Raw genomic sequence first — 27,044 nt, 5'->3', positions numbered from 1 at the left:
GAAGTCGTTTTTGTGAAGTTCACCCGTTCACAAAGCAGAATCATGATCTTTTCTCAAAACCACTACTTTTTGGCTTTGTTGCTAAAATATAAAGATATAATTTGGGCAAAATTATAAATTTGTAATGGTTTTGTTTGGAACACCTTATGCACAACCTAACAGTTTATCCAAAATCTCGCTATTTTTTTCTTTATGTTACTTAATATCAGTAAAATAACGTACCTGAAAGTCGAGAGCTTTTAAACGTTCTTCTACCTAACAGAGATACAGATCCTGTACTGTCTGATCTAACCAGCAGATGCCCTCTTCTTCTCAGTTTTGTTTCTTCTTTGCTGTCCATCTCAAACATTTGACCCGGGATGATTTCTCCCAAAGGATTCAATAAAGGTTCGTTAGTAGCTCTCAGGTCAGCTATTAAGGTGGTTCTTTCCTTCTGCAAAACAAATCAGGTTCAGATTATTTTTAATCGTAATGGTGCCATTCCAGGCATTTTTAAACTCCATTACTATAGTTGTAGTCTTTTAATTTGTCAGCTCAAAATGTGAAAAATACCAATCGAAAGGCTCTAAAGCGCCCACCTAAAATAATAACGGATCATGGGCGCCCATATGGGGGCTCCAGCCTCCCTGGCTTAATGATGCTGCCTTATGTTTTAGACTTTTGTTTTGAGACTTCTATTATACCATTGGAAGTGCCGATTAGACTAGCTAAGACCCCCCGCCCCCTCCTAAAATTCAGCTTATGGGTGCCAATGTAATGGATCAAAACTATTTACAACCTTTGGTGACAGAGTAAGCAAGTACATCCTTGTGATTTGACTTTATCCTTGGGGGTATCGACTCATAAAGCCGCTCAACTCATAGTGACTAAAATTTGAGGGAGGAGGAAAGGAATCAAGATTAGGAAAAAAAATGCTACTGCTTTTTTTTATCTATGGTCCGTAACACCTTTTTCTTTAATGTTGAACAGTTATTCCAATAATTAAATTTATGATTAAATCTAAATTTATTTTAAATAGGACTTGGATATTTCATTGAAAGAAAATATATTTTTTGAAATCTTGGGAGATAATTCTGTTTTTTTTTTTTTTTTTTTTTTTTTTTTTTTTTTTTTTTTTTTTTTTTAGAAATAGTCTACCCTAAAAAGAAGTATTTGTCACTAAAAATACCAGAAATAATATTCTTCAGTTCTAAGGGGTAATTGTCCCCTAAATACCTGCTTTAGGATCGTGGGAGGATCTTTCCATGGAGGATTTTTCTTGGGGGAAGGGACATTTCTATGGAGGGGGCGCCGAATTTCCCAGTATTATTTCAGAAAGGATCAAAAATTAAAGAGAAAAAACAAGTTTTTTTAACTGAAAGGAAAGAGCAACATTAAAATTTAAAACGAACAGAAATTATTACGTGTATGAGGAGGTTCGCCCCCTAGTCAATACCTCGCCCTTTACGCTAAAGTTTTTTTTAGTACTTTTAATAGAGTGATCTAATAATCAGGCCTTCCTCTCTTTAGATATTTGGATCATTGGGGGTATTGACTCATAAAGCCACGCAACACATAGTGACTAAAATTTGAGTGAGGAGAAAAGGAGGAAAGTTGTGTGAGGAGTGAGGAGGAAAGGAGGAAAGTTGTGTGAGGAGTGAGGAGGAAAGGAGGAAAGTTGTGTGAGGAGTGAGGAGGAAAGGAATCAAGATTAAGAAAAAAAATTACTGTTTTTTTACTCCTAAACTCTCGGTGCCAGGTATAACTAGATATCTCGTTTGCTACTAGTGTTTTATCAATGTTTTTAGATGACTATTGAATGATTCATTGCTTCTAAGCATACTGGCTTAGAAGCACTATGATTCATACTACCATGATTAATACTACTATGATTCATTGCTTCTAAGCCTACTGACAGTCCTTTCTCCCATTTATTAGTGTCTAAACCATAATCATTTGGCCTTAGATCCCTCCGTTCTAGTTAAGGATTGTACACTGTAAAAATACAAACCACCAGTAACGAATGGAACAAAGCAAGACATCCCCAGCTTTTTTTGGAGTCCAATTATTTGGACATTTAGCCCTCGGTGCCAAAATGTTTTAACCATGATAAGGTTCTCTAGAAAAACTACATAAAACAATTTTAACAACACTTAACAACACAATTTCAGCCAAACCAAGTCCCAATTTCTTATAGAAACCCAATATATGTGAAAAGTGACATTTTGACATGGTGGAAACCTCTCTCTGCAATGTTGAAAAAGCTTGTTATGAACAAAAGAAAACATGTCTCATTTAATATTGCAGTGCTAAGTCACACGGATTTACTTATTGGCTGCGATTAATTGAATCTAGCTTCGGTTATACGTTCTTGCTTATATTACTGCTTATATCCATCGCTAGGTTGCCGCAGTTTCCCTGCATCTTGTCCAAAAAGATTTGCCATTCTGAAGAAAATCTTTTGTGGTAGCTCTATATCTTATTGAAATAAGTTACTACTTGCAGTAAGAGAACCTCAAGCGAGCAGGTTATACTTTAAATAAAGGTTCTAGAGAACAGCTTGATTTGTTTGAATTTTAACAACACTTTACACATAGGGTGCAGTTATCTGACAGTTTGAATGTGTTGTCAGGTGGCTACACCCTGAAGATCCGACCCTCAGATCAGAGCTTCATTTTTGCTATCTCTTTTTAAATTTTCACAGTTGAAAAAAAAATCTAATAGATGACCTCTTCTAACTTTACTTTGTTTACTTCAGTTTAATTGCCAAAAAAACAAAAATAAAATAATTTTTGCAGTGCCTTTTCATAGATTATTTCTTTCTGATTTTTTTTTTTATACGTTTTAGAACCATACTTAGCTACTATAGATTATCATAGGTTCTAAACTAAGCTAAAGGTACTTTCAAACAATTCAGATGCAAAATAGCAATCTACTTTGATTACTATACTTTTTAGACCTTCCTTACACCCACCTACCTTATTCATTATGCTATCCAGATAAGTGAAGTTTCTAAAGCAATTTTCTTATCCCTTATCGTCGCATTTAAAACAAGTTACTCTTTTAAACCTTAATTGACGAAACTACTCTCGCACTTTTTGCTCTGAACCCTCCAGAACTCATTCATGTCCCTTACTGTTATTTCTATTTTAATTTGTTTATAATACGTAGATTATAGACTGCACAATTGTATACTTCACAACTATATGCACCACTGGTGTAGTCTTGGAAAACTAGTACAGTTTTAAAGGTTTTTCAGGGCCTTAAATTCCTTTTTTACTGTGAATTTTAAATTTATTTAGGTTTTAATTAAATGATTTAGCCTATCACAAGTTTAGGACATTTTGACAGAGTTGGAATAAAAATTTTGATCTGCTGCACAAAATAGGGCTTTTTTAGGGACAACCATCCTCGGGAGATTGAAAAATAACACCAGGAGTTTGAATTTCAGGATATAAAAATATTATTTTTATTGTGCATGAAAAAACTGTGCATGAAAATTCTGTGCATGAAAACTGTGCATGAAAAATTTTTATTGTGCATGAAAATTCAACTCAAATGCTTATTAAAATATGTTTAGCTTGAACCTTTTGTGTTTTTATTTTGCTGAGGAATAAAATTTATGCTAAGGCATTCATCTACAATAAGCTAACATCACTCCCTTCCCTCGATCATATTAGCAGGAACTCGTCACTACCAGTCACTGTCCACGTAAAAACGCTAACTATCTTCATGTATAACTGAACTCAGCTTTTAGTAAGAATTCAATATGTGATTCGAGTTCGAAGCGACACGTTGCATAGACTTATATATCTTAGCACACTGATTCTATACAATAGGACTTAGTCAGCAGATTAATGACTTTCAAGGAAGCTGGCTACGACTGACTCCTCATCCGACACTTTTGGTATCGTCAATTAAGTCTACAAAATGAATACCAGTAATGAAATTTTAATAGCTGCAGACCTAAGAAGACACCTTGTTCAGCTGTCATAATACTGGTGTCCAGTTGTACAATTAACACAGAGCCTTTGAGTCGTGGATCATTGCCTTAATAAAAGTTTTGAACAATTTTCAAGAATTCGAAATTCTTAATCCGTATGGAGCGGTGATGCAATAAATGTATCTTGATCGGCATGAATAGAAAATTGTTCATTAATGGGACATCGCTTGGCATTAATGACAGTTGCTTAGAATCTTTCTCGTCATTATATTATATCTCTGGCTTCGCAATTCTTCTTTATGAAGTGATCTTAGTTGCATTTCTGCATTTCTTGCATTTCTTGCATTTCTGCTATCTCACTCGTACATAAGGCAGTAGCACCTAGTTTGCCCCATCTAAACTCTCATAAAAATAATGAAAATCTACCTATCAAAACATATTGAATGAAATTTTATTGAATGAAATTTTGCAGGAAAGTAGAAAAAGTAAGTCAAACTAACTAGTCAAAAACTAAGTCAAAGTATAGCGTAATACAGAGAGTAACGGGGCTAGCAACCTCCCTCCGGTGTAGTATAAGTGCTTTAAGTGCTCCGGTGTAGTATGTAGCTTTAAGTTTTAATGCTTCTCTTCACTTTCGTTATAAGAAAAACTAGTTTCTTTCATTTAATTGTTATTTGTTTTAATATAACATATTTCAGATTTTTCGAACTCTATTAACAAGCAGTTATTTTGGACAAAAGAAGGGGATTTCAGGACAAAACAAGGCTTTAGACGAAGAACGTAGGTAATATCGAAGACCACAATGTCTTTTCATGACGATAAATAAACAGCTCGAATAGGGATAAATCCTATTATTAGACACTGAAAAAAAACAGTCAAAAAATATACTGGATATTCCGATCACATTTACAGTGATTGAAATTTTCAACATATTTTTTTTTATTGTTTTTTCACTGCCTAATAATTTGAACTGCTTATTTTTAGACAAAAAATCATCAGATATGTGAAAAAAATATTTTTGATATCAAAAGTCCTATCTTCAAACCTTTTGTATGAGTGAGAAAGGGGAATACATCACATGTCCATTGCATGAGGGTACTGCAACCAAATTGTCATTACAATAATATATTTTTTCAATATATATATATATATTTTTCAATATATATATATATATACATATATATATATATATATATATATATATATAATAGATTTATTTTAGGTAGGTTTTAAACTGCTGTGCACCGCGGAGAATAAAAAGACAAAACAAAAACCAAGGCCCCTAATACTAGTAGATCCAATTTTTTGCTTTTCAAAAGACATTAAGCCATATTGTTTGGCTAATAGGAATTCAAGGAACGTGATAACAAAATTTAGTTATGTACTAGCACAAAATATTGAAAAAACAAAATGAGATAAGAGAAGTGTTTTCTCCGTAGCTGAGTTCTTATTGATATTTTAAAGATATAGAGTATTATTTCCAGATTTGAAATTAGTACCAAAAATTACGGTACAAACGGTTATTATTTGCGAGGGCTAGTCCCATGGATTTTTAGTGATCCATACTGCATTTTATGCCCCCCATGAATCTAATGGATGTTAGTAAATGTCATAGTCTTAATAAAAAATACTTCTAAAGCCAGTGCAGCTATGCTAAAATAGAAAATGATGCTGCTCAAATTTTAAGTAGATTATAGAATCCACACTCATATAACTTAACTCCGTTCAAAAAATTCAATTCAACTTAATCCCTTACAGTTTTACAGTCGTTTTATTCCACCCATATTCAACGAAATCAAATGCATTTCAACCCTATTCCACTGAATCCCGTTTATTTTAACTCTTAATTCTCTCAACAACTGTTAAACTCTACCCTCATTTAATCCAACACCATGTAACTTAACGCTTTATTTAACTCAATGCTATTAAACTCAATCTCACGCAGTTAAACGATACTGAATTCATTGGGGAGTTACATCATTATGCTTAAAGATATCCGTTTGAAACTGGTTAGTCAGGGCGGACTGATTTTCTCAAAGGTTCTAAATTACGCCAAAACGCTTTCTACGTCTCATTAGCTTAAAACGTACCTTCCCAAGTCCCTTAAAGTAGCATAAATAAGAAAAACACAATAATTAACTAATGAATAAACAATTTCGTTAACGCCAGCCTTTATCAATTACTCCAAAAGTTACGCATTTCAATTTAGTTTAGTTTTAAGTTAATTAGAAGTTGAGTCAAACAGTTCCTGGTAACGAACTGTAAGTAAGGAGCGACCCGGCCCAATAATAACCGAAACTCTAAAAAATGGAATTCTGGTACCAAATAGATATATCAAATGAATTGGCTTATTCTGTTGATTATTCTGCTGAAAGAGCGAGGTAGTGACTACGGGGCGAACCCCCTCATATACGTAATAATTTCTGTTCCTTTTAAGTTTTAATGTTGCTCCTTACATTTAGTTGAAAAAACTTGCTTTTTTTTTACATAATTGCACTCAGAATTGTAGAGGTCGAATCGAATTGGGGTTGAATTGGATGGAGGTTGATATACATTGGAATAGAGTTAAATGGGCTTGAGTTGAAGAAGGTTTAGTCGAATGAATTGATTGATTTGAATTGGGGTTGAGTTAAATAGGAACAAAAGCTGAGTTGTATCCGGTAAGGTTGAGATTTGTGGGGGGTCGCGAAGAATTGTTGTTGAATTAGGTTTGAGTTGATTAAAGGTTCAGTTGAATCGGGGTTAAGTTTAATGGTTTTATGTTAAATTAGGATTCGTTGCATGGGGGTTGAGATAAATGATGTCAAAATGGATGGTGTTAAATGAGTAAAGTTGGCTTTGACGGAGTTACTTGAGTGTAGCTTAGCTAAGTGGGGTTGGCAGGGATATGGTCAAATGTCGAACACGGGTTGAGCTAAACATGGGTTGAGTTGGACCAGGGTTGAGTTGAATCGCATTGAGTCAAGTAGGGCTGTGCTGAACGAAGTTGAGTTAAAAAATTGACCCATTGAAAGATTATGATTAACACTGTTACCCTAGGCCTATAAAACAAAAGAAAAAAATTCTGACCAGCCTGATTCTTTTCAGAGCACTATTGAGCCAGGTTCTGATGGTTTGTTTGGCAACCTCCTCTTCGATAAGGTACTCTAACTCCTCTCTCTCAATAAGCTCTTCAAGCTGTAGGGACTTCCTAATATCAACTGACCGGTACGACAACATACTGAAAAGTAACATACGTGTTAAAAACATTCAACAATTTTAGTGTCAAACAAATTATAATTTTACGTTTAGATGACACTTCTTTATTTTATTTTTTCAAGGACATTTGTATATGTGTTATAAACTGCTACTTAAATTTTGATGACATCCATAGCAGACGTTCTTAAACTTAATATGCTCTATCGATTTGTTCAGTCAATTTTCCTTCAAAATTTCTAAAATTGGTTTTGACCTCTTTTTTTACTGACACAGGGTGTTAGAAAACGAAGCTTGTGATACCAAAGCGTTTCTCTATTGTATCTTTGATGTCATTCTTGGTTCCAAAAAATGCTTCTTAATAAAAACTAAAAACTCAGCTGATCTTAGCTCAAGGATGGAAAAATCAATGACTTCAATCATTCATCGCTTTAGCCGTAGGCCTATATGTAATTTTTTTTAGATGCTACGATAAGTTCTGGTAGTGCAGGATACCCAAATGTGGCTTGGATCTGATAAACAATTTGTATTTATTGGTGAAGACAGAGTTAAGGAAAAGTGTACTTATAGGAGCATTGCAGCTCTTACAACCTTGGCTAAAAAATGATTCTTGATCGTAAATTATCATTACTATTATGGGGAGACTCACCAGACTGAGTTGTGGCTCAGATCATAATGACCCAAGGGCTCTAGTTTTATAGTGAGTCTTTATGGACAGACTCACCAGACTGACTTGTGGCTCAGATCATAACGACCCATTAGCTCTAGCTTTATTGTAAATGGTTTAACCTTTTTGACGTTTTAGTCTTTTCCTTATTACGCATTTTAATTTCTTAAATCAATACAATATTGATTAGTCATAGTCTAACAGGATTTTACCCTATTAGTACAAGCTTAGCATGGTAATATTCTGCTAATAACTCGTAGTAGGTATTGTGGGATAAAACGAAGGATATGGGTAACTTATAAGAACGAAAACTGGCGCTAATGTCAGCAAAAAAATACTTTTAACACCACCTAGCGTTTGGTGACATATGACATTTTTTTCAAGCTCTGAAAGTTTTTTTTTGTCAGAAACTAGGTTCAGACACTTATTACTAGACTAATTTCAGCACTTACACTTATCAAACTAATTGTTCTTATTATCACACGGAAAAAATGCCAAGTGTCGCCGAACGCTAGATGGTGTTGATAGTTTTTTTGTCGATACTAGCGCCAGTTTCAACTCTTATAAGTTACCTAATCTCCAGACAGACAAGTGCGTTGTAGAAAACGCAATGCGGTGCGTATTCCGCGCCACAGTTGTGAAACCGCAGAATCTGTTCAAAAAATTTAGAAAGGCAAAAAATATGAGAAATAAGACATTGAATATAGTGTGAGCCAAAAACTAAACCACAACTAGGTTTTTCAAGTTCCAGAATTGTCAAAATCATCTGGAATTGATTTCCACCGAAAATGATGGTTCTATTTGGATGGAATTCTGAATCAAATGATATGTTTATTTCCTAGCTATCTCATTATGGTTCTATATTCCAAATTCACCAGGATCTTTGCAGTTGGTCACTTTTTCTGCATTTAAGTCACTAAATTCAATGTTTTTTGACAGGTTTGCCCGGCTTGATCCATGACATAGGAGATTGCATCGTCCCCATGACTTTGGCCCAGCTACAATTCATAGTCTATACCTACAAAGCCTAGGCTGGGCTATTAGAGCAACATTACCAAATCAACAGTTGCATTTGTCCAAAAAAGGTGGGAACGCAGAATGGTAAAACAAGTATCTTCCCCATTCCTTTCAGTAGATTGTGAGTTTTGGTCATACTTTGGTGGATAGCTTGCTGTTAAAACAGTCCAGTTTACTTTTCACCACATTCTACCAGGCCAATTCGTCTCTCTCGAGATCTCATCCCAAGGCTTCTTAATTAAATTCGATCTTTTACACTCAGGATGACTTTTGTCATAGATTATTTGATAAAATTTAACAGCTAAAATAAGCGTTTCAATTGCCTCTATTTTCTTTTCTTCCGTAATGCGCAAGCGGTTTGACCGCATGCGTTGGATTTTTTCAACTTATGCGCCTTGCAGAAAACCGCAAGGATAAGCGGCAAGAGACACGTGCGTTCCTCCCGAAAACGCAATCCATAAAGGTTTTCCGCAGATCTGTGCTCTGTGTGAATATTGGGCTACCTATACTCATTGGGGTAATATTTAAAGACAAATCCGCAAATACCTCATTTCATTCCAACTGAGGTTTCTCACCTCAGTATTTGGAGCTCACAGTAACCTCTGATCCCATAGTTCTTTTGCAGTAAAAATTCTTTTTTACTCCTAACTCTGAATATGTTACTTTTTTTAAAGCTGCCTTTTAGCTTATGATATATTCTCTTTGTGGTTGAACTTACTTGAGAACGTCATGAAATGTGACATCTTCCCCATTGTGAAGTCGTTCTAGTTCATGGCACATATGCTTAAACAAGAGTCTGTCCCGTTGTGGGTCTACTTCTAGACGACCCCGCAGCAGTCTTAACACGAACTTCACCTGCGTTAATATCAAAAGTTGAATAGGTGAATTTAGCCACATATATATATATATATATATATATATATATATATATATATATATATATATATATATATATATATATATATATATATATATATATATATATATATATATATATATATATATATATATATATATATATATATATATATATATATATATATATATATATATATATATATATCATCTCTCGTGAAATTAGTTTTAAAAATAATAAATCGATCCTTCTGGGTCATTTGTGGCGCATAGGGTGTCCATCGATGTTTATTGTAAATTTATTTAATTGACTACGCCCCTTCCCCGTCAGTCCTGCGGCATCTATTTCCGGACCCAGCATTGCCAAACAAATGTACAAAATTACGAATATAGGGTTTAACCAGAAAGAAAAAAATACTTCACCATTTTAAATTTCACGTCAAAGAGCATAAATATGACTTAGAACCTGTTGGCCTGATTTTGTCAAATCTGTTCCTAAAATTGTGTTTTAATACCTAAATGAGTATGCTTGGAAATAATTCTCCTTTAATCTACAAACAGAAATGGATTAAAGGAAGCAGGAAGCTCCGGAGCCCGAAATATGAATTTCTTGTATATATATTAATTGCAAAAACTTTCTCCACAAAACAAGTTTTTCAAAGAAAAGTTAAGAGCTACATTAAGCCAAAAATGAGCAGAAATAAAGTCAAATAATCTTTAAAGCGTAAATCTTCCACAAATAACTATCAATAAATAATTGAAACTCAAAACGAACAGAAATTACAATAAATAGCCTAGTCAAACTCAAAACCAGCAAAAACTAAAACGAGTAAGGCTAATAACCCCCATGCCTTCTCAAGACCAGAACATAATATGCACTTTGCTGGAAAAAAAAATGACCGTGGATTGTCAGTTTCATTTACATATATCGATATTTATTCCTTAAAGTTTAAAGTTTCATTCCTTAAAATTTTTTTATTTATTAGAGGAAAAAAAAGTGAGAACACACAAATTGTATTTTGTTTTCAGTAAAGTTAAAATTATTTTCTGGTCTTGAGAAGACATGGGGGTTATCAGCCTACTCATGTTAATTTTTGCTGGTTTTGACTTTGACTCGGCTATTTATTGTAATTTCTTTTCGTTTTCAGTTTCATTTATTTATTTATGGTGATTTGTGGTATTTTTACGCTTCGAAGATTATTTGACTTTATTTATGCTCATTTTTGGCTTAATGTAGATCTTTACTTTTCTATGAAAAACTTGTTTTGTGGAAAAAGTTATTTTTAATTAAATTCTGTTCGTTTTTTATTGACATAGTCTTTTTCGTGATTTCTTTTTCTATCTTTTCCATTTGTTTCTGTAAGAATATATAGTTTGGATTGCTATTTGTATATTGTAGAAACTGTTTAAAAATTGTTTAATCCTGACACATATAGTATTTTTTAATTTAATTTTATACTTCCTCAAGTTGACCTGAAAAATAAAAATTAATACCATTCCAAAAATTTTTATCTAATCTCCTTAACAGCCTGGATACATTTAAGCTCTTTCGATTAATTAAATTGTAAGAGCAGAAGTAGTAATAGTTGTTCCCCGAAAGTATCAACTTATTACCCCCAGTCGTTCTCGGTATATTGCTGCAGTGTCTTATTGGGAGTAATACACACAATGCCTTTTGATTTAGTTTTAAAGAAACATTTAGTTTTAAATAATAATGGGCCAATTGGATAATTGTGGGGGTTTGACATGCCAAATATCCTTAGAGACATAGTTGCTGGACCTTTCTACTATGCTAAACAACATGGCTGTCTCAAAATTTTGACTGGATGTGTTTGGAAAATGGATGGGCTTGGAATTAGGGCTGATTACCCTCCAATCTCTTTTGACTTTAAAAAAGGGAACTAAAACTTTTAATTTCGATTCGGTTTAGCTCCTTTAAAGGGTTTCAATGATATTTCTAGCTATTATAAAGTGGTACTGCCTATGATATTGCTTATATATCCTTTTGAAAACCTGCCTACATAGAGTTTTTTCGTTTAATTGAAACTCCCCATAAACGTTCCCTAAGAGTTTCGCCTTAATACCCTTAACGTCATTAGTTACAGTAACTGTCATGGTAGCATTAATAGCATACACATTGTGCCAAGTTTGCTTCGATTTAGTTCAACACCCGCCGAAATATTCCTTAAAACTTCAACTTAATACTCTTAGCTTGCGTAGTAACAACATTTGTAGTAGCATTGGTTGCAGTATAGGCAGAGCACCTTTGGTTTCTTCCCCTTGAACACATGCTGAAAGTTTCAACTTGATACCATCAACCTGTCTTGAAGCATTCCTGATACATCCTCTTGACAACCAGTGTGGGCATAGTGTGTTTCTGTTTAGTTCCATACAGTTTAATGTTTCCCAAGTTTTTCGGCTTAATACACTTAGTTTTAATAGCAGCAGCAGTAGTAGTAGTAGTAGTAGTAGTAGAATTAATAGTAGTAGCCTTAGATTTAGTGGCAGTAGTAATAGTAAAAAGTGGTGATAATACTAGCAGTAGTAGTAGTATGAGTAGAAGTAATAGTATTAGAATGTAAATTTTTTCTTTCGGTTAGTTCAACATCGCTCACAACAAGCCCTGTTAGTTTCAACTTAACACATCAAACTGTTCCTAAGATATTGCTGTTGCACTCTTTTGACAATCTGCATACAGACGGCATGTTGTAATTTAGTTCACATTCCCCCTCGTTTTTCCTTGAAAATTTCACCTTCATACCCTTAGCCATAGTTGTTATAGTAGTCAGAGTAGAAGTATTGGTATTACTCGTAGTAGTATTAACCGTAATAGCGGTAGTACTAGCAGCAGCAGTAGTATAAACATATTGCCTTTTCGCCAACAGTATATCCCTCTCATCAAGTCCTGGAAGTTTCAACTGAATTTAATTAGCCATTGCTATGACATTGCTGATATATCCTTTTGATAACCTGTATGTTCATATACTTATTGAAATTTTCATATCAATGCTCTTAGCCTTACAAGTAGTTGCAATAGAAGTAGTAGTAGTAGTAAGTGTAGCACTGATAGTAGTATTAGCAGTAGTGTGCACACATTACATTTAGTTAGATGAACTTCCCCTTTAAGCATTCTCTGAAAGTTCCAACTTAATACCCCAATCATTTCTTAAGATACGCTCTTTCGACAATGTGCATGCGTATAGCGTATTTCGATTTAGTTCAAATTTCCCCTGAATATTATAAATGGAGTAGCGTGGTAGTAGTAGTTGTTTTAACTGAAGTGGTATTGGTAGTATGCAAATATTGCCTTTTGGATCATTTCTCTTATCATTTTCTGAAAGTTCCGAATTGATATACTCAGCCATTCCTGAGTTACGCCCCTTTGACAATCCGCATACGCATAACGTATTTTGATCTTGTTTTACACTCCCCTCCGCATTTCTGAAAGGCTCACATGAGTTCCCTTCGTCTTCATGAAAATTAAAGTTCAAACATACATACCTTTCTCAATAACATATATCATAGGCAGCGCACTAGCGCTGCCTAAGTAAAGAACGATGTGGGCACAATGTATTATTTTTCTCCATACCCGGGCACTTCCTATCGAAGGAGTTGTCTTAGGAAGTTCAGAAAGGGCTCATTCGATTGGAAATTGGAGTGGCTAGTACCCTTTTGAATAGTCGAAAGTTATTAGAGGGCAGCTAGCCCCCCGCGCCCACTCGGCCTTAACATGCATCCCTAAAAAATGGCTTTATCACTATTTTGTCCTACGGAGTTGACGTCCTAATAGAAAAGATGTTTTTGAGGAGGACACTCCCCCACAACCCTCGGGGCTAGGGTTGTAAGTTATGCCCTGGGGGCATATAAGGTTTTTTAGAAGGCGTTGTCGTAGAAACTGCAAAAAAAGCTCATTCGATTGGAAATTCAAAGGGCTAGTGTCCTTTTTGATAGTCGAAAGTGATTGAAGGGCAACTATCCCCCCACGCCCATTATTCCCCCAAACATATCCAACCAACATTTGATATAGCCACTTTGTTCAGCGTAGTTGATTTCCAGATAGAAAATGTCTTTTTGAGGAGGACACTCCCCCACAACCCTCGGGGCAAGACTTGTAAGCTAAGGTTTTTATAGAAGGTGTTGTCGTAGAAACTTCAAAAAAGGCTCATTCGATTGGAAATTCAAAAGGCTAGTGCCCTTTGTAATAATTGAAAGTGATTGGACGGCAAATAACCCCCCTTCCATGCCTTGCACTTCCCCAAACACATCCGTTCTAAATTTTTTGATAGTCATTCGGTTCTATGTTGTTTAAAATTCTGGACATTAGGTCTTTGAGGATGACATACTCCTCACAGCCCTCAGGATAAGGATTGTAAGTTATGCCCTGGGGGCATATACGGATTTTTATAGAAAGTGTTCTCGTAGAAACTTCTAAAAGGGCACATTCGATTGGAAATTCAAAGGGCTAGTGCCCTTTTTAATAGTCAAAAGTGATTGGAGGGCAACAAGCCCCCCCCCCGCCCATTATTCCCCCAAACACATTCAATCAAAATTTTGAGATAGCCACTTGGTTCAGCGTAGTTGATTTCCAAATAGAAAATATATTTTTGAGGAGGACACTTCCCTACAACCCTCGGGGAAAGGGTTTTAAGTTATGCCCTGCGGGTATATAAGGTTTTTATAGAAGGCGTTGTCGTAGAAGCTTCAAGAAAGGTTCATTCGATTGGAAATTCAAAGGGCTAGTGCTCTTTTTAATAGTCGAAAGTGATTGGAGGGCAACTAGCCCCCCCCCACGCCAATCATTCTCCCAAACACATCCAATCAAAATTTTGAGATAGCCATTTTGTTCAGCGTAGTTGATTTCCAGATAGAAAATATGTTTTGAGGAGGACACTCCCCCACAACCCTCGGGGCAATGCTTGTAAGCTAAGGTTTTTATAAAAGGTGTTGTCATAGAAACTTCAAAAATGGCTCATTCGATTGGAAATTCAAAAGGCCTGTTATGCCCTGGGGGCATATAAAGTTTTTATAGAAAGCGTTGTCGTAGAAACTTCAAAAAGGGCTCATTCGATTAGAAATTGAAATGGCTTGTGCCCTTTTTAATAGTCGAAAGTAATTGGAAGGCAACTAACACCCCTTCCACGCCCACCATTTCCCCAAAAACATCCGATTAAAATTTTGAAATAGCCATTTTGTTCCACGCAGTTAAAGCTCAGGAATTATACCTTTGAGCAGGACACTCCCCTCACAGTCTTCAGAGCAAGGGTTATAAGTTATGCGCTGGGGGCATATAAGTTTTTATTGAAATATTTATTGTAGAAACTTGAAAAAGGGCTCATTCGATTGGTAATTCAAAGGTCTAGTGCCCTTTTTAATAGTGGAAAGTGATTTGAGGGCAACTAGCCCCCCTCTCTCGCCCACCTTTTCTTCAAACAAAATTTTTAAATAGCCATTTTGTTCAGTGTTGTGGATTTCAAGATAGAAATTATGTTTTTGAGGAGGACACTTCCCCACAGCCCTCAGGGCAAGGGTTGTAAGTTATGCCCTGGGGGCACATAAGGTTTTTACTGAAATTTTTAAATAGCCATTTAAAAGGTTTTCCAATCAAAATTTTTAGATAGCCATTTTGTTCAGTGTTGTGGATTGCCAGATAGAAATTATGTTTTTGAGGAGGACAATCCCCCACAACCCTCAGGGCAAGGGGTGTAAATTATGCCCTGGGGGCGGGTAAGGTTTTTACTGAACGCATTGTCGTAGAACCTTCAAAAAGTCCTCCCTCGATTGGAGACTGAAATAGATAATCTACTTTTTGATGGTCGAAAGTGAACGGAAGGCACCTAACACCGCTTCTATACCCACCATTTCCCCAAAAATATCCAATCAAAGTTTTTAGATAGCCATTTTGTTCCACGCAGTTTAAAGTTCAGGAAATTATACCTTTGTGTAGGGCACTCCCCCCACAGTCTTCAGGGCAAGGGTTATAAGCTATGCCCTGGGGGCATATAAGGTTTTTTGAAATGTTTGTCGTAGAAACTTGAAAAAGGGCTCATTCTATTGGAATTTCAAAGGGCTAGTGCCCTTTTTAATGGTCAAAAGTGATTTGAGGGTAACTAACCCCCCTTTGACTCCCACCTTTTCCCCAAACACATCCAATAAAAATTTTTAGATAGCCATTTTATTCAACGTAGTTGAAAGTTTTGGAAATTAGGTCGTTAAGGATGACAACCCATCCCCCCAAAAACCCTCAGGGCAAGGGTTTTAAGTTATGCCCTGGGAGCATGTAAGGTTTTTATTGAAAGCGATGTTGTAAAAACATCCAAAAGGGCTCATTCAATTGAAAATTGAAAGGGCTAGTGCCCTTTTAATAGTCGAAAATGATTGAAGGGAAACTAACCCCCCTCTCACGCCCACCATTTCCTCAAACACATCCAATCAAAATTTTTATATATCCATTTTGTTCAACGTATTCGAAAGTTCTGGAAATTAGGTCTTTTAGGATGATAACCCCATCAGAGCTTTTAGTGCAAGGGTTGTAAGTTATGCCCTGGGGACATATAAGGTTTATATAGAAAATTGTTGTAAAAATTTCAAAAGGGGCTCATTTGATTGGAAATTGAAATTGTCCTTTTTAATAGTCGAAAGCGGGTGGAGAGTAATTAACCCCCCTCTTACGCCCTCCATCTCCCCAAACACATTCAATCAATGTTTCGAGATAGCCATTTTGTTTAATGTAGTTGAAAGTTCTGGAAATTATGTATATATGGATGAAAAATCCCCCAGAGTCCCCAGGGCAAAGATTGTAAGTTATGCCCTGGGGGCATATAAGGTTTTTAATGATTGAGTTGTCGTAAAAACTTTAAAAGGGGCTCATTCAATTGGAAATTGAGAGGGCTAGTGCCCTTTTTAATAGTTGAAAGTAATTTGGCGGTAACTAACCCCTCTCTCACGCCCACCATTCCCCCAAACACATCCAATCAAAATTTTCAGATAGCATTTTTGTTGAATGTAGTTGAAAGTTTTGGAAAATAGGTGTTTGAGGATGACAACCCCCTCCCCCCAGCATTCAGGGCAAGGGTTGTAAGTTATCCCCTTGGGGCATATAAGGTTTTTATTGAAAGCATTGTCGTAGAAACTTCAAAAGGACTCATTTGATTGGAAATTGAAAGGGCTAGTGCCTTTTTTAATAGTTGTGAAGTGATTGGAGAAAGATTAACGCCCCTCTCACGCCCACCATTTTCCCAGACACACCCAATCAACATATTGAGATAGCCATTTTGTTTAACGCAGTTGAAAGTTCTGGAAATTAGGTCTTAGAGGATGACAACCACCCTTACAGCCCTTAGGGTAAGAGTTGTAATTTATGCCCTGGGAGCATATAAGGTGTTTATAGAAAGTGTTGTCGTAGAAACTCAAAAAGGGCTCATTCGATTGGAAATCGAAAGGCCTAATGCCCTTTTTAATTGCCGAAAGTGATTGGAAGGCTTGAAATTTTTATAGTAAAGATTGATGTGGGTATTATGTATTATTTGTTTTGTTGTTGTTTAGACCAGGGCACTTTGTATCAAAGGAGTTGTCGTAGGAACTTCGAAAAGGGCTCATTCGATTTAATATGAAAAGGACTGATTCTTATCATAATAGTCACAGGTAGTGAAGGTGAGAATAATCCTCCTCTCACACCTTCCATCTAATTGGACTTTTTGTTTATAAACTAGATGATCCCTCAAGATTAAATACGAACGTACTGTGTTGAAGCCAACTCCCAACGAAAAGCCTAAACAGTGTCCCACGAACGACAGAGAGTATTATGTCCAAACTTTCGGGGCTGCTTCTACTCTTAAGATTTAACCAAATCAAAATAGTGTAAGTGTATCCAAGCTATCAAATAAAGTAAACAGATTTTTTTGCGAATGGTATCAAGTTATCCATTTCAGGTCAACTAGACGAGGTATGAAACTAAATTAAACACTTTTATTTGTGCACAGATTTTTAAGAGGGTATATGTTGTTAAAAATTGCTGCAAACTTTTCTCCAGCATACAAATAGCAGGCCAAACTATAAATCTTTAAAAAAACGAAAAGATTTAAAGTATTATTTTCTTTTTTCTCTGAAAAGACCATGTCAATATAAAACGGACAGAAATTAATTAAAAAAAATTTTTCCACAAAACAAGTTATTCAAAGAAAAGTAACGAACTCCATTAAACAAAAATGAGCAAAAACAAAATCAAATAATCTACCAAGCGTGAAACTACCACACATCAGCATCGATAAATAAATGAAACCCAAAACAAACAGAAATTACAATAAATAACCGAGTCAAACTCAAAACGAGCAGAAATTAGCATGAATAGTGCTCAAAACCCCTATGCCTTCCCATGGCCAGAACAAAATTTGTACTTTACTGAAAAAAATAAAAATGAATGTGCATTGTCAGTTTAATATACATATACTGATATTTAGTAATCAAAATCTTAATATTATTTGATTTATTAAAGTTATATAAGTAAAAACATTTATATTTCTTAAGGTTTTGACATATCTAGATCGTTTTTGTGGCCAGAAATGTCAATATTCTAGGTTTAAGAAAAAAAAAATTATGTAGCTGATTTCAAGGCCGGGCCCCTGCGCTCGGCCAATCGCGGGAAGTCGTTCTCACGCCCACCATTTTCCCAGACAAATCCGATCAAAATTTTGAGATAGCCATTTTGTTTAACGTAGTTGAAAGTTCTGGAAATTAGTTCTTAGAGGATGACAACCACCCTCAAAGCCCTTAGGGTAAGAGCTTTAATTTATGCCCTGGGGGCATATAAGGTGTTTATAGGAAGTGTTGTCGTAGAAACTCAAAAAGGGCTCATTCGATTGGAAATCGAAAGGCCTAGTGCCCTTTTTAATAGTCGAAAGTAATTGGAAAGCTTGACATTTTTATAGTAAAGATCGATGTGGGTATAATGGATTATTTTTTTGTTGTTGTTTAGACCAGGGCACTTTGTATCGAAGGAGTTGTCGTAGGAACTTCGAAAAGGGCTCATTCGATTAAAATTAGAAAGGGCTGATATCCTTTTTAATATTCGAAAGTGATTGGAGGAAAACTAATCCTCCTCCCACGTCAAACCTCCCATTTGACTTTATGTTTAAAAAATCAATGTTGCCATAAGATTAAATCAAAATGTACTGTGTTAATGCTAATTCCCAATAAGGCATCTCAGCAGTATCCCAAGAACGACTGAGGGTTTTATGTTCAAACTTTTGGGGCTGCTTTTGCTCTTCAGATTTAACCAAATCCAAATAGTGTAAGTGCATCCAAGCTATCAAAGAAAGTAAACAGATTTTTTTTTGCGAATGGTACCAAGTTATCCATTTCAGGTCAACTAGACGAGGTATGAAACTAAATTAAACACTTCTATTTGTGTCCAGATTTTTAAGAGGGTGTATGTTGTTAAAAATTAATGAAATTTTTTCTCCAGCATACAAATGGCAGGCCAAACTATAAATCTTTAAAAAAACGAAAAGATTTAAAGTATTTTTTGTTCCCTGAATAGACTATGTCAATATAAAGTGAGCAGAAATTAATTAAAAAAACTTTTTCCACAAAATCGGTTTTTCAAAGAAAAGTAAAGAACTCCATTAAACAAAAATGAGCAAAAACAAAATCAAATAATCTACCAAGCTTGAAACTACCACAAATCAGCATCGATAAATAAATGAAACCCAAAACGAACAGAAATTACAATAAATAACCGAGTCAAACTCAAAACGAGCTGAAATTAACATAAGTTGGGCTCAAAACCCCCTATGCCTTCCCAAGGCCAGAACATAATTTGCACTTTACTGAAAAAAAAATACAAATGAATGTGCATTGTCAATTTAATATACATATACTGATATTTAGTAATCAAAATCTTAATATTATTTGATGTCTTAAAGATATAAAAGTGAAAACATTTATATTTTTTTTCAGTAAAGTCCAAATTATGATCTAGCCTTGGGAAGGCATAGGGGTTTTGAGCCCAACTTATGTTAATTTCTGCTCGTTTTGAGTTTGACTCGGTTATTTATTGTAGTTTCTGCTCTTTCTGGGTTTCATTTATTCATCGATGCTGATTTGTGGAAGTTTCAAAATTGGTAGATTATTTGATTTTATTTTTGCTCATTTTTTTTTAAATGGAGTTCTTTACTTTTATTTGAAAAACTTATTTTGTCGAAAAAGTTTTTTTTTAATTAATTAGTTGTAAACAAAGAACGAATTGCCTAACTTACAGCCCTTACCCTGAGGACTGTGGGAAGGTTGACATCCCCAAAGACATAATTACGAGACCTTTCAACAATGCTGAATCAAATAACACTTGCAATATTGATTGGACATGTTTTGGGGAATGATAGGCTTGGAGGGGGGGGGGGCTGATTGTCATCCATTCACTTTTGACTCTTAAAAAGGGCACTAGAAGATTTTAATCCAATGAACCCTCTCCGTAGTTTATATGACCACTCTTTCCATAAAAACCTTATAGGCCCTGGGGGCATAACTTAAAACCCTTGCCCTGAGGGCTAGGGGGGGGGGGTGTCATCTTCAAAGACATAATTTCCGGAGCTTTCAACTACGCTGAACGAAATGGACATCTCAAAATTTTTATCAGATGCATTTCGGAAAAATACGACGTGCGTGTGTGTGTGGGGGGGGGGTATCTGTCCTCTGATTAGTTTTACTCTTAAAAAGGGCATTATAACTTCCAACTACCAATCCAATGAGCCCCCTGCGAAGTTTGTCAGGCACCCTTTCAATAAAAGCTTTATATGTCCTCAGGGCATAGCTTACAGCCCTTGCCCCGAGGGTTGTGGGGGGTTGTCATGCTCAAAGACATAATTTCCGGGCCCTTCAACTACGCTGAACAAAATTGCTATCTCAAATTTTGATTGGATGTGTTTGGGAAAATGACGGGTGTCAGGAGGGAGGGAGTTTGTCTCTCTCTACTCACTCACTCTCATCACTTTCTACTATTAAAAAGGACACTGGCCCTTTCTGTTTCCAATGAGCCCTTTTTGAAGTTTCTACGGCAACTCCTTCTATACGAAATGTCCTGGTCTAATATTAAAAAAAATACATTGTGCCCATATTGCTCTTTACTTAGGCAGCGCTATTGCTCTGCCTATGACTGATTCTCATTGTCACTTGTCTTCTAACCGCAGACAATGGGAGCCTCTTCTTGATGTCATGGTGTCACTATAGGCTCGGTACAACCACCCTGTGAAAAATCCGAATTCTTTCTTAAGGTTGTGACCTATCTAGATCGTTTTTGTGGCCAGAAATGTCAATATTCTAGTTTTAAGAACAAAAAAAATTATGTAGCTGGTTTCGAGGCCGGGCTCCTGCGCTTGGCCAATCGCGGGAAGTCGTTCTAGATTAATACACACTTATTCGTTTAAAGGGGATATATATATATATATATATATATATATATATATATATATATATATATATGTATATATATTCGTTATTCTTTTGTTTGAAGTCATGACGAGTCAAATAACCAATAGCAATTGAGTTAAGAAAGTCTGGCTTGATTTCAATTCCTCCTTCCTGTTAATGCATCAAAGAATCATCCATTTTTTAGGATTAGTTTTCTTCTGGAAATCGTTGGGATTCTCACTGTTGCTTCTCTTTTAACTGCAAATTTTATTTACGATTTGATGTATCCGTTGTGATATTGGCTGTCAAATGTCATCTAGCCGCAGACCTCGCTCGTGCTTCGTTTTCGTGTATCACCTCAGACTTTCTTTTATGCCTTTTACTTAAGCTGTTCGGATTCATTCAAAATCATGTGTTCTAATACCTATGCCCTCTGAAATATTTAAATTTGGCATAATCCTCATTTCATTCTTTAGTTTAAAGTAATAGGGTGGCAAGTCAGCAATTTCATTTGAATTAAGGAATTCTGTCTGGAATTCAATTCCTCTTTCCTGCTTAACTCGCTCCTTATTCGACTGTAATTTTCTGAAATTTCTAAACTCCGCAATAACATAATTATCGTGATATTCTTTAGTTCTAAGTCACATTTTCGTTTGCATTTCAATGTTATTTGTTGCTGTTTCTTGTTCCATATGTTTCCTTTTTCCCATCTTAAAATCCATTGAATTTTTGGCAATTGAATAACACGTGTTTCAAATTTAAGCTTATTAATCCAAGAGAAAACGTAATTAAATTCACAGACACATCCAAAACCTGATCTTTTATTTTTCTTTTCTTTTTAGGTTGTACGAAACTGTACTACGAACATTTAATTTCCTCTATTTGTATTTATTTGATATTTGCTCCAAATAATCTATTCATACTGATATTTTTTTTTGGAACTGGTATACATCGGTTGCTAAAAACTAGGAAAATCAAAGACCAATTAGACATAATAGAAAATATGTCGAATAAGCTTAAAAATAAAAAAAATTATTCTTTTTCAAATTTCAAGATTAGGTAGGGGTAAGGCTGAGTCCTATTTTTATGTAATTTAAGTAGTATCATAAATGGAAGTCCATTTGATTTTCTAAAATTGATTTTAGTAGAATAAAATATGTGACGCAAACGAAATTACGTAGTTTTGAAATTACCACTTTTTACTAAGATAAGAGTTTGGAAATTAACCATAAAAAACACATCGATCTTGGAAAACCAGGATAAATGTGGGTATAGGAGGAAAATGGGAAATACCCACATTCTTGCTTATGCGCGGTTTTCTCTTTAATTTATTTTTCTCTGTTTGTATGTATTTGATATTTTCCCCTATTCATACTAATATTTTTTTGAGGAGTTGGTATACATCAGTAACTAAAAACTAGGAAAATCAAAGGCCAATTAGACATAATAGAAAAGATGTCGAATAAACGTAAAAATGAGAAAATTATTCTTTTTTAAATTTCATGATGGGGGAATGGGTAAGGCTGAGTCCTATATTTATGATATTTAAGTCGCCTTTTGTACATCCATTTGATTTTCTCTTTAACTTAAGAACCTTTTCATCCTTTTCATACTAATCTTTTGTCTGATTATTCGTGATATTCGGTAAACTGAGATCGTTGGCAATGTAATCAGTTATGAAAGTTTTTTTTTTTAATTCAGACGAGATAGAAAAAGGTAAAATTAAATTTTAAGATTGCCCCCCCCCCCCTGCTTCTGTTTTGGGTGTCTATTAAAAAAGTTTGATAGTTTGATTTATTTGTGTAAAATGGAGAATCTGAAAGATAAAACTGAATTATTGAAAACACCAAATAGGTTAATTCGGTCTTTAAAATAGTTTTTACCCTTCTCACTGGAATGACTCCTCTTTGCTGTGTGTCTATCATGTTCCATGTATTTTGAAAGTTTCTTATGTCTGCATAGGATAAAAGAGCATCTTCTTCGTTTGAATAGAACAGCGAAAAGTTTTCCATGATAATGGCTAAAAAAAATATATTATAAGCAAACTGGAAACTTTTAAAGTTAGTAAGGCTTCATTATACAAAGTTAAAGGGTTAATACGGGGTTTTCACCTGCCCAAGAATATCACTTGTCTAATCATCTAAAAACCACTAGATTTGAGAAATTACACATACTCATGGATAATTTTTGACAAAACCTTTATAATGCTATAAGCCATTCGAGTGGTTACAAATTGAAAATATGAATTTATTTCTTTTAAAGCAGCTTGAATTTTAGCTTTTTTGGCTTTGAGTATAACGTTCGAGGGAAAATAGTTGGGCAAAAATTTCAATAGTTCTTGGTTTTAACAGACTCTTTGAAACTAGGTTTTCAGAACCTGCTACTATCTGTAATAAACTTGCATTTCGTTTTGACAGATTCACAGCAATTTATAACAAACTTGTTTATATTCGAAATAATTTTTAACCCAACCTAGGAGAAAATGAATAATTTTTGCTAAAACTTCTGCCAGCTCTAATTATATGAAAGGTAATTTTTGCTAAAGACTGTCAGCCTACCCCATGTAGGGCTTGCTAAAGGAATCTTCGATGAGAACCGGGGGCCACAGACCAGTACATTGAAGGGGGCTTTTCTTATAGCAAGAGAAGGGAGGCAGAATGCTGCTTTTAAATGGTTTTTCTACCCTTGTCTGCCTAGAAGATGAATTTTTGAAAGATCTGACGTTCAAAGCTCCTGCCCTCAGAAATTTAAAATTCTTCTACATTCTACACAAGCAATGCTATGACTATTGGCTATTTGAAGAAGACATAGACGTGGCCCCATCTTAAGTTTTACAAGCAAGATAAATGTATGTATGAATCGCTTAAGATTGCTAGATGTCACTCTTTTGTGACTTTTATTGCATTTTTTTAGTTGCTTTCCCATTGTCGTACGTGTGAACGTCGTGCGTACGATAATTGGTAGGATAAGGCATGACAAAATTTGCGTTTTACACCTATTAGCTTGGCTGTCCTCTGCCACAGCCTAGCATTAAGTAAAAATTAAATTTGGAGTTAAGGATGGACCCCCCCCCCTAGTATCAATACGGTGAGTTCTTTGACGTGGTCACTACTTTACATCTACTGTAATTTCTGAGATACAAACCAATATCTACAGGTGTAGAAACAGTTTTCATTGATTTTCCGTAGCCGAAACCTAATACACATATTACTAGGATGACAAAACTTGGTATTCACGTCAAATACAAAATAGGTGGCGAGCACGAGAAAAAGAAATCGCGAAACCTATTTAGGAAATTTCGTTATGTTCCAATTTCTAACGTTCCAAAAATCGAAAAAATTAGTATTTTGTAATTATCTTAAAGTTGAAAAATCGCAAATACTAGGTAATGGCAGAGGACGCCTGAGCTTAATCTCAGCTAAAGAGTAGAGTTAAAACCTGTGAAAAATTTGTTGTAATACCTTTATCCGAAATGAAATTATAAAAGAATTGCATTCCTGCTACAGAAAAAAATTAACTTTTTGGATTGAAAATTGTGGGATATTGGGTAAAAAGCATTCGGCAGTGATGACAATTCAATAAATATTTCAGGGAAACTTTATGCATCATAGTAGTCCCAGGTTTTTGACTTTGGTCTTTAAAAGATTCCTTTTTTCCTATTAAAAGGAGCAGAAAATTATTTTATATTTTTGTTGCATTTCTACTATATAGCTAAAGGCGAACTTTTTTCATTTTTGTACCATGTGCCTATAATTTTCACAAACAATTTGAGCATATGAGCGTTGACTGGTCGTTGCTGAATGGGATGCAGGTTAAGAAATTATGGGTAAGGCTTAGTTCAGACAGGCTTCTTTAAAATAAACGCAACTTCAATACATAGAGGACTTTGCGCTAGTCTTCTCTGAATTCTTGGAAGTTTGCTTGAAAAGACTGATTTGCGCAACCATTTTGAAGGCAATAGCACTGCCACACAGGCATAAAGTTTACTTTAATTGCTTGAATGAAGAAATGTGAAATAAAGAGTTCTTTAAGACAGTTTTATCCAGGGTTAATCCAGGGTTTTCGTAGCTATTTGAGTCCATTAAATAACCTCTGTTAATCCCTTTGTTCAATGTTCTAATAGATTAATAGTATGGGCCTAGCAGATTTTTTCTTATAGCTTGTTTTATTCTGCTGCAATCTATTAGTAATAATAATTAGCTTTCTACATAATCTTTCGAAGTTAATTTACCTACATTAAATACATTTGATAAAATTCATCAAGCAAGTTCATATGTTTTCTTTTTTGAGCGGGTTATCAAATTGAAGTTCGATCGTGAATCTATAGAGCAAAGGCTCAACACAATTGCTAGTATGAACTTCAAGCATGTACTCATGATTTTGTCAGGGAAAAGAGGACATTAATAGAAAAAAATTCGATGAGAAAGGGAATAACAAAAAGTCAAATCATTCGATAACTGTAACAAGAATTACCCAGAAATACAACATAGTTAAGGATCATGGGATGATGGGCTGCGTGTCACCCACCTCCCAGTATACATCCCTAATAAGACTGGATGTTTTTTGTAGCGTTTTAAAAGTGTTCTTCTGTAACAAATTGAAAATTAATGTCAGTTGCCTCTGTATCACTAATAACAAGTTACCCAAAAAGCTTCTCTTCATAAATTTTGGAAGTTCACTTACCTACAAGGAGGTTAAGTACAATATATGTGATAATGACATAAAAGGAACAAAAGAACATCATTGCTGCTCTAAAATTGCCACAGTCGGTCTCCCAGGAATTCCCTCCAGGGGTACAAAATGGTGGCGAAATCATACAGTCATGCATAATTTTGTACCAGTCTTCTCCAGTAACAATGCGAAAGAGCATTATGATCCCACGAGAGGTTGTCGAAAAATTAGCTTGTCTACAAATAAAAGACCAAGTTACTAGTGCCCCAGAGAGTATAGTGAGGCAGAGTTAAATTAATGACGTACATAAGGAACTAGACAAACCAAAAAAAAAAAACAAAAAAAAAAACCAGAAAAAAAATTGATTCTGCTCAACTTGATGATAATAACAGTGGAAGTCAGAAGCAGGAGTGCACTGCTTCGGGGTGGCATTTCTTAAACTATGAGGGCTCAAATAAAATTATTCTAAGTTTTTAAAACCAATAATTATCTAAAAATTCTTGCTTGGTAGTATTTTGAACTTTTCTGGGCCAAATTATTTGTTCCCTTCTCCAGTAAGAACACGAAAACAAGCACAAATTCACCACCACGGCGTGGTATATTAGAAATTCTGAGGTTTCATACAAAATCATTCCATATTTTGAAATCAACTACCCATCTCAAAATTTCTATTTAGTTGTATTTTGGCCTTATTCAGGCCAAATCAGTTGTTTCCTTTTCCAAAAACAAGGCTAATGTTTAAGAAAGCTACTACGAAAACAGACAAAAATTAAAACTGTGCTCGAATGAGCTCTCTCCTGATACTCTTGAAGAACTTTGCTGAGGAGTTTTGCTTCCAGACTTTTACCCTTTTCTGTTTTTCCAGTAATAGTCTTTCAAACAGTTCGTGATAACGAACTGTAAGTAAGGAGCGACCCGGCTCAATAGTAACCGAAACTCTAAAACCGGAATTTTTATACTTATAGATACATCAATAGAATTAGATTTTTATGCTGATTTCAAATATATAAGTTTCATTAAGTTTAGTTTTACCCATCAAAGTTACACGCCTCAGAAAATTTGTCTTATTTTCGAAAAAAGGGGGAAACACTCCCAAAAAGTCATAGAACTTTAATGAAAATCACACCATCGGATTCAGCGTATCACAAAACCTTACTACTGAAGTTTCAAGCCCCTTGTTTGCAAATATGTGGAATTTTTTATTTTTTGTCATAAGAAAGATCACGGATGCGTGTTTATTTGTTTGTTTTTTTTTGCTTTTTTTTATTTCCCCAGGGGTGATCGTATCGATCCAGTAGTCCTAGAATATCGTAAGAG

The 27,044-nt window shown here is 35.0% G+C and overlaps 1 protein-coding gene across 1 annotated transcript in view; it reads right to left on the bottom strand.

The window, feature by feature from the left end:
* Positions 1–27,044, bottom strand: part of na (sodium leak channel non-selective protein na) — a 228,890-nt gene that overhangs the window by 5,785 nt on the left and 196,061 nt on the right. Inside the window, exons 25-29 of the mRNA XM_089091203.1 lie at positions 25,740–25,963; positions 22,940–23,076; positions 9,520–9,656; positions 6,992–7,142; positions 223–433 (exon numbers count right to left, since the gene is read on the bottom strand). Coding sequence (XP_088947329.1) covers positions 223–433; positions 6,992–7,142; positions 9,520–9,656; positions 22,940–23,076; positions 25,740–25,963 — 860 coding nt within the window. The remainder of the gene's footprint in view (positions 1–222; positions 434–6,991; positions 7,143–9,519; positions 9,657–22,939; positions 23,077–25,739; positions 25,964–27,044) is intronic.

Source organism: Artemia sp. Qi Xiang Cuo, chromosome 6, assembly GCF_049724085.1.
Source record: "Artemia sp. Qi Xiang Cuo chromosome 6, ASM4972408v1, whole genome shotgun sequence".
In the NCBI taxonomy this organism is placed as follows: Eukaryota; Metazoa; Arthropoda; class Branchiopoda; order Anostraca; family Artemiidae; genus Artemia; species Artemia sp. Qi Xiang Cuo.
Note: the sequence above shows the minus strand (reverse complement) of the source record. Positions and strands in the feature narration are given on the sequence as shown.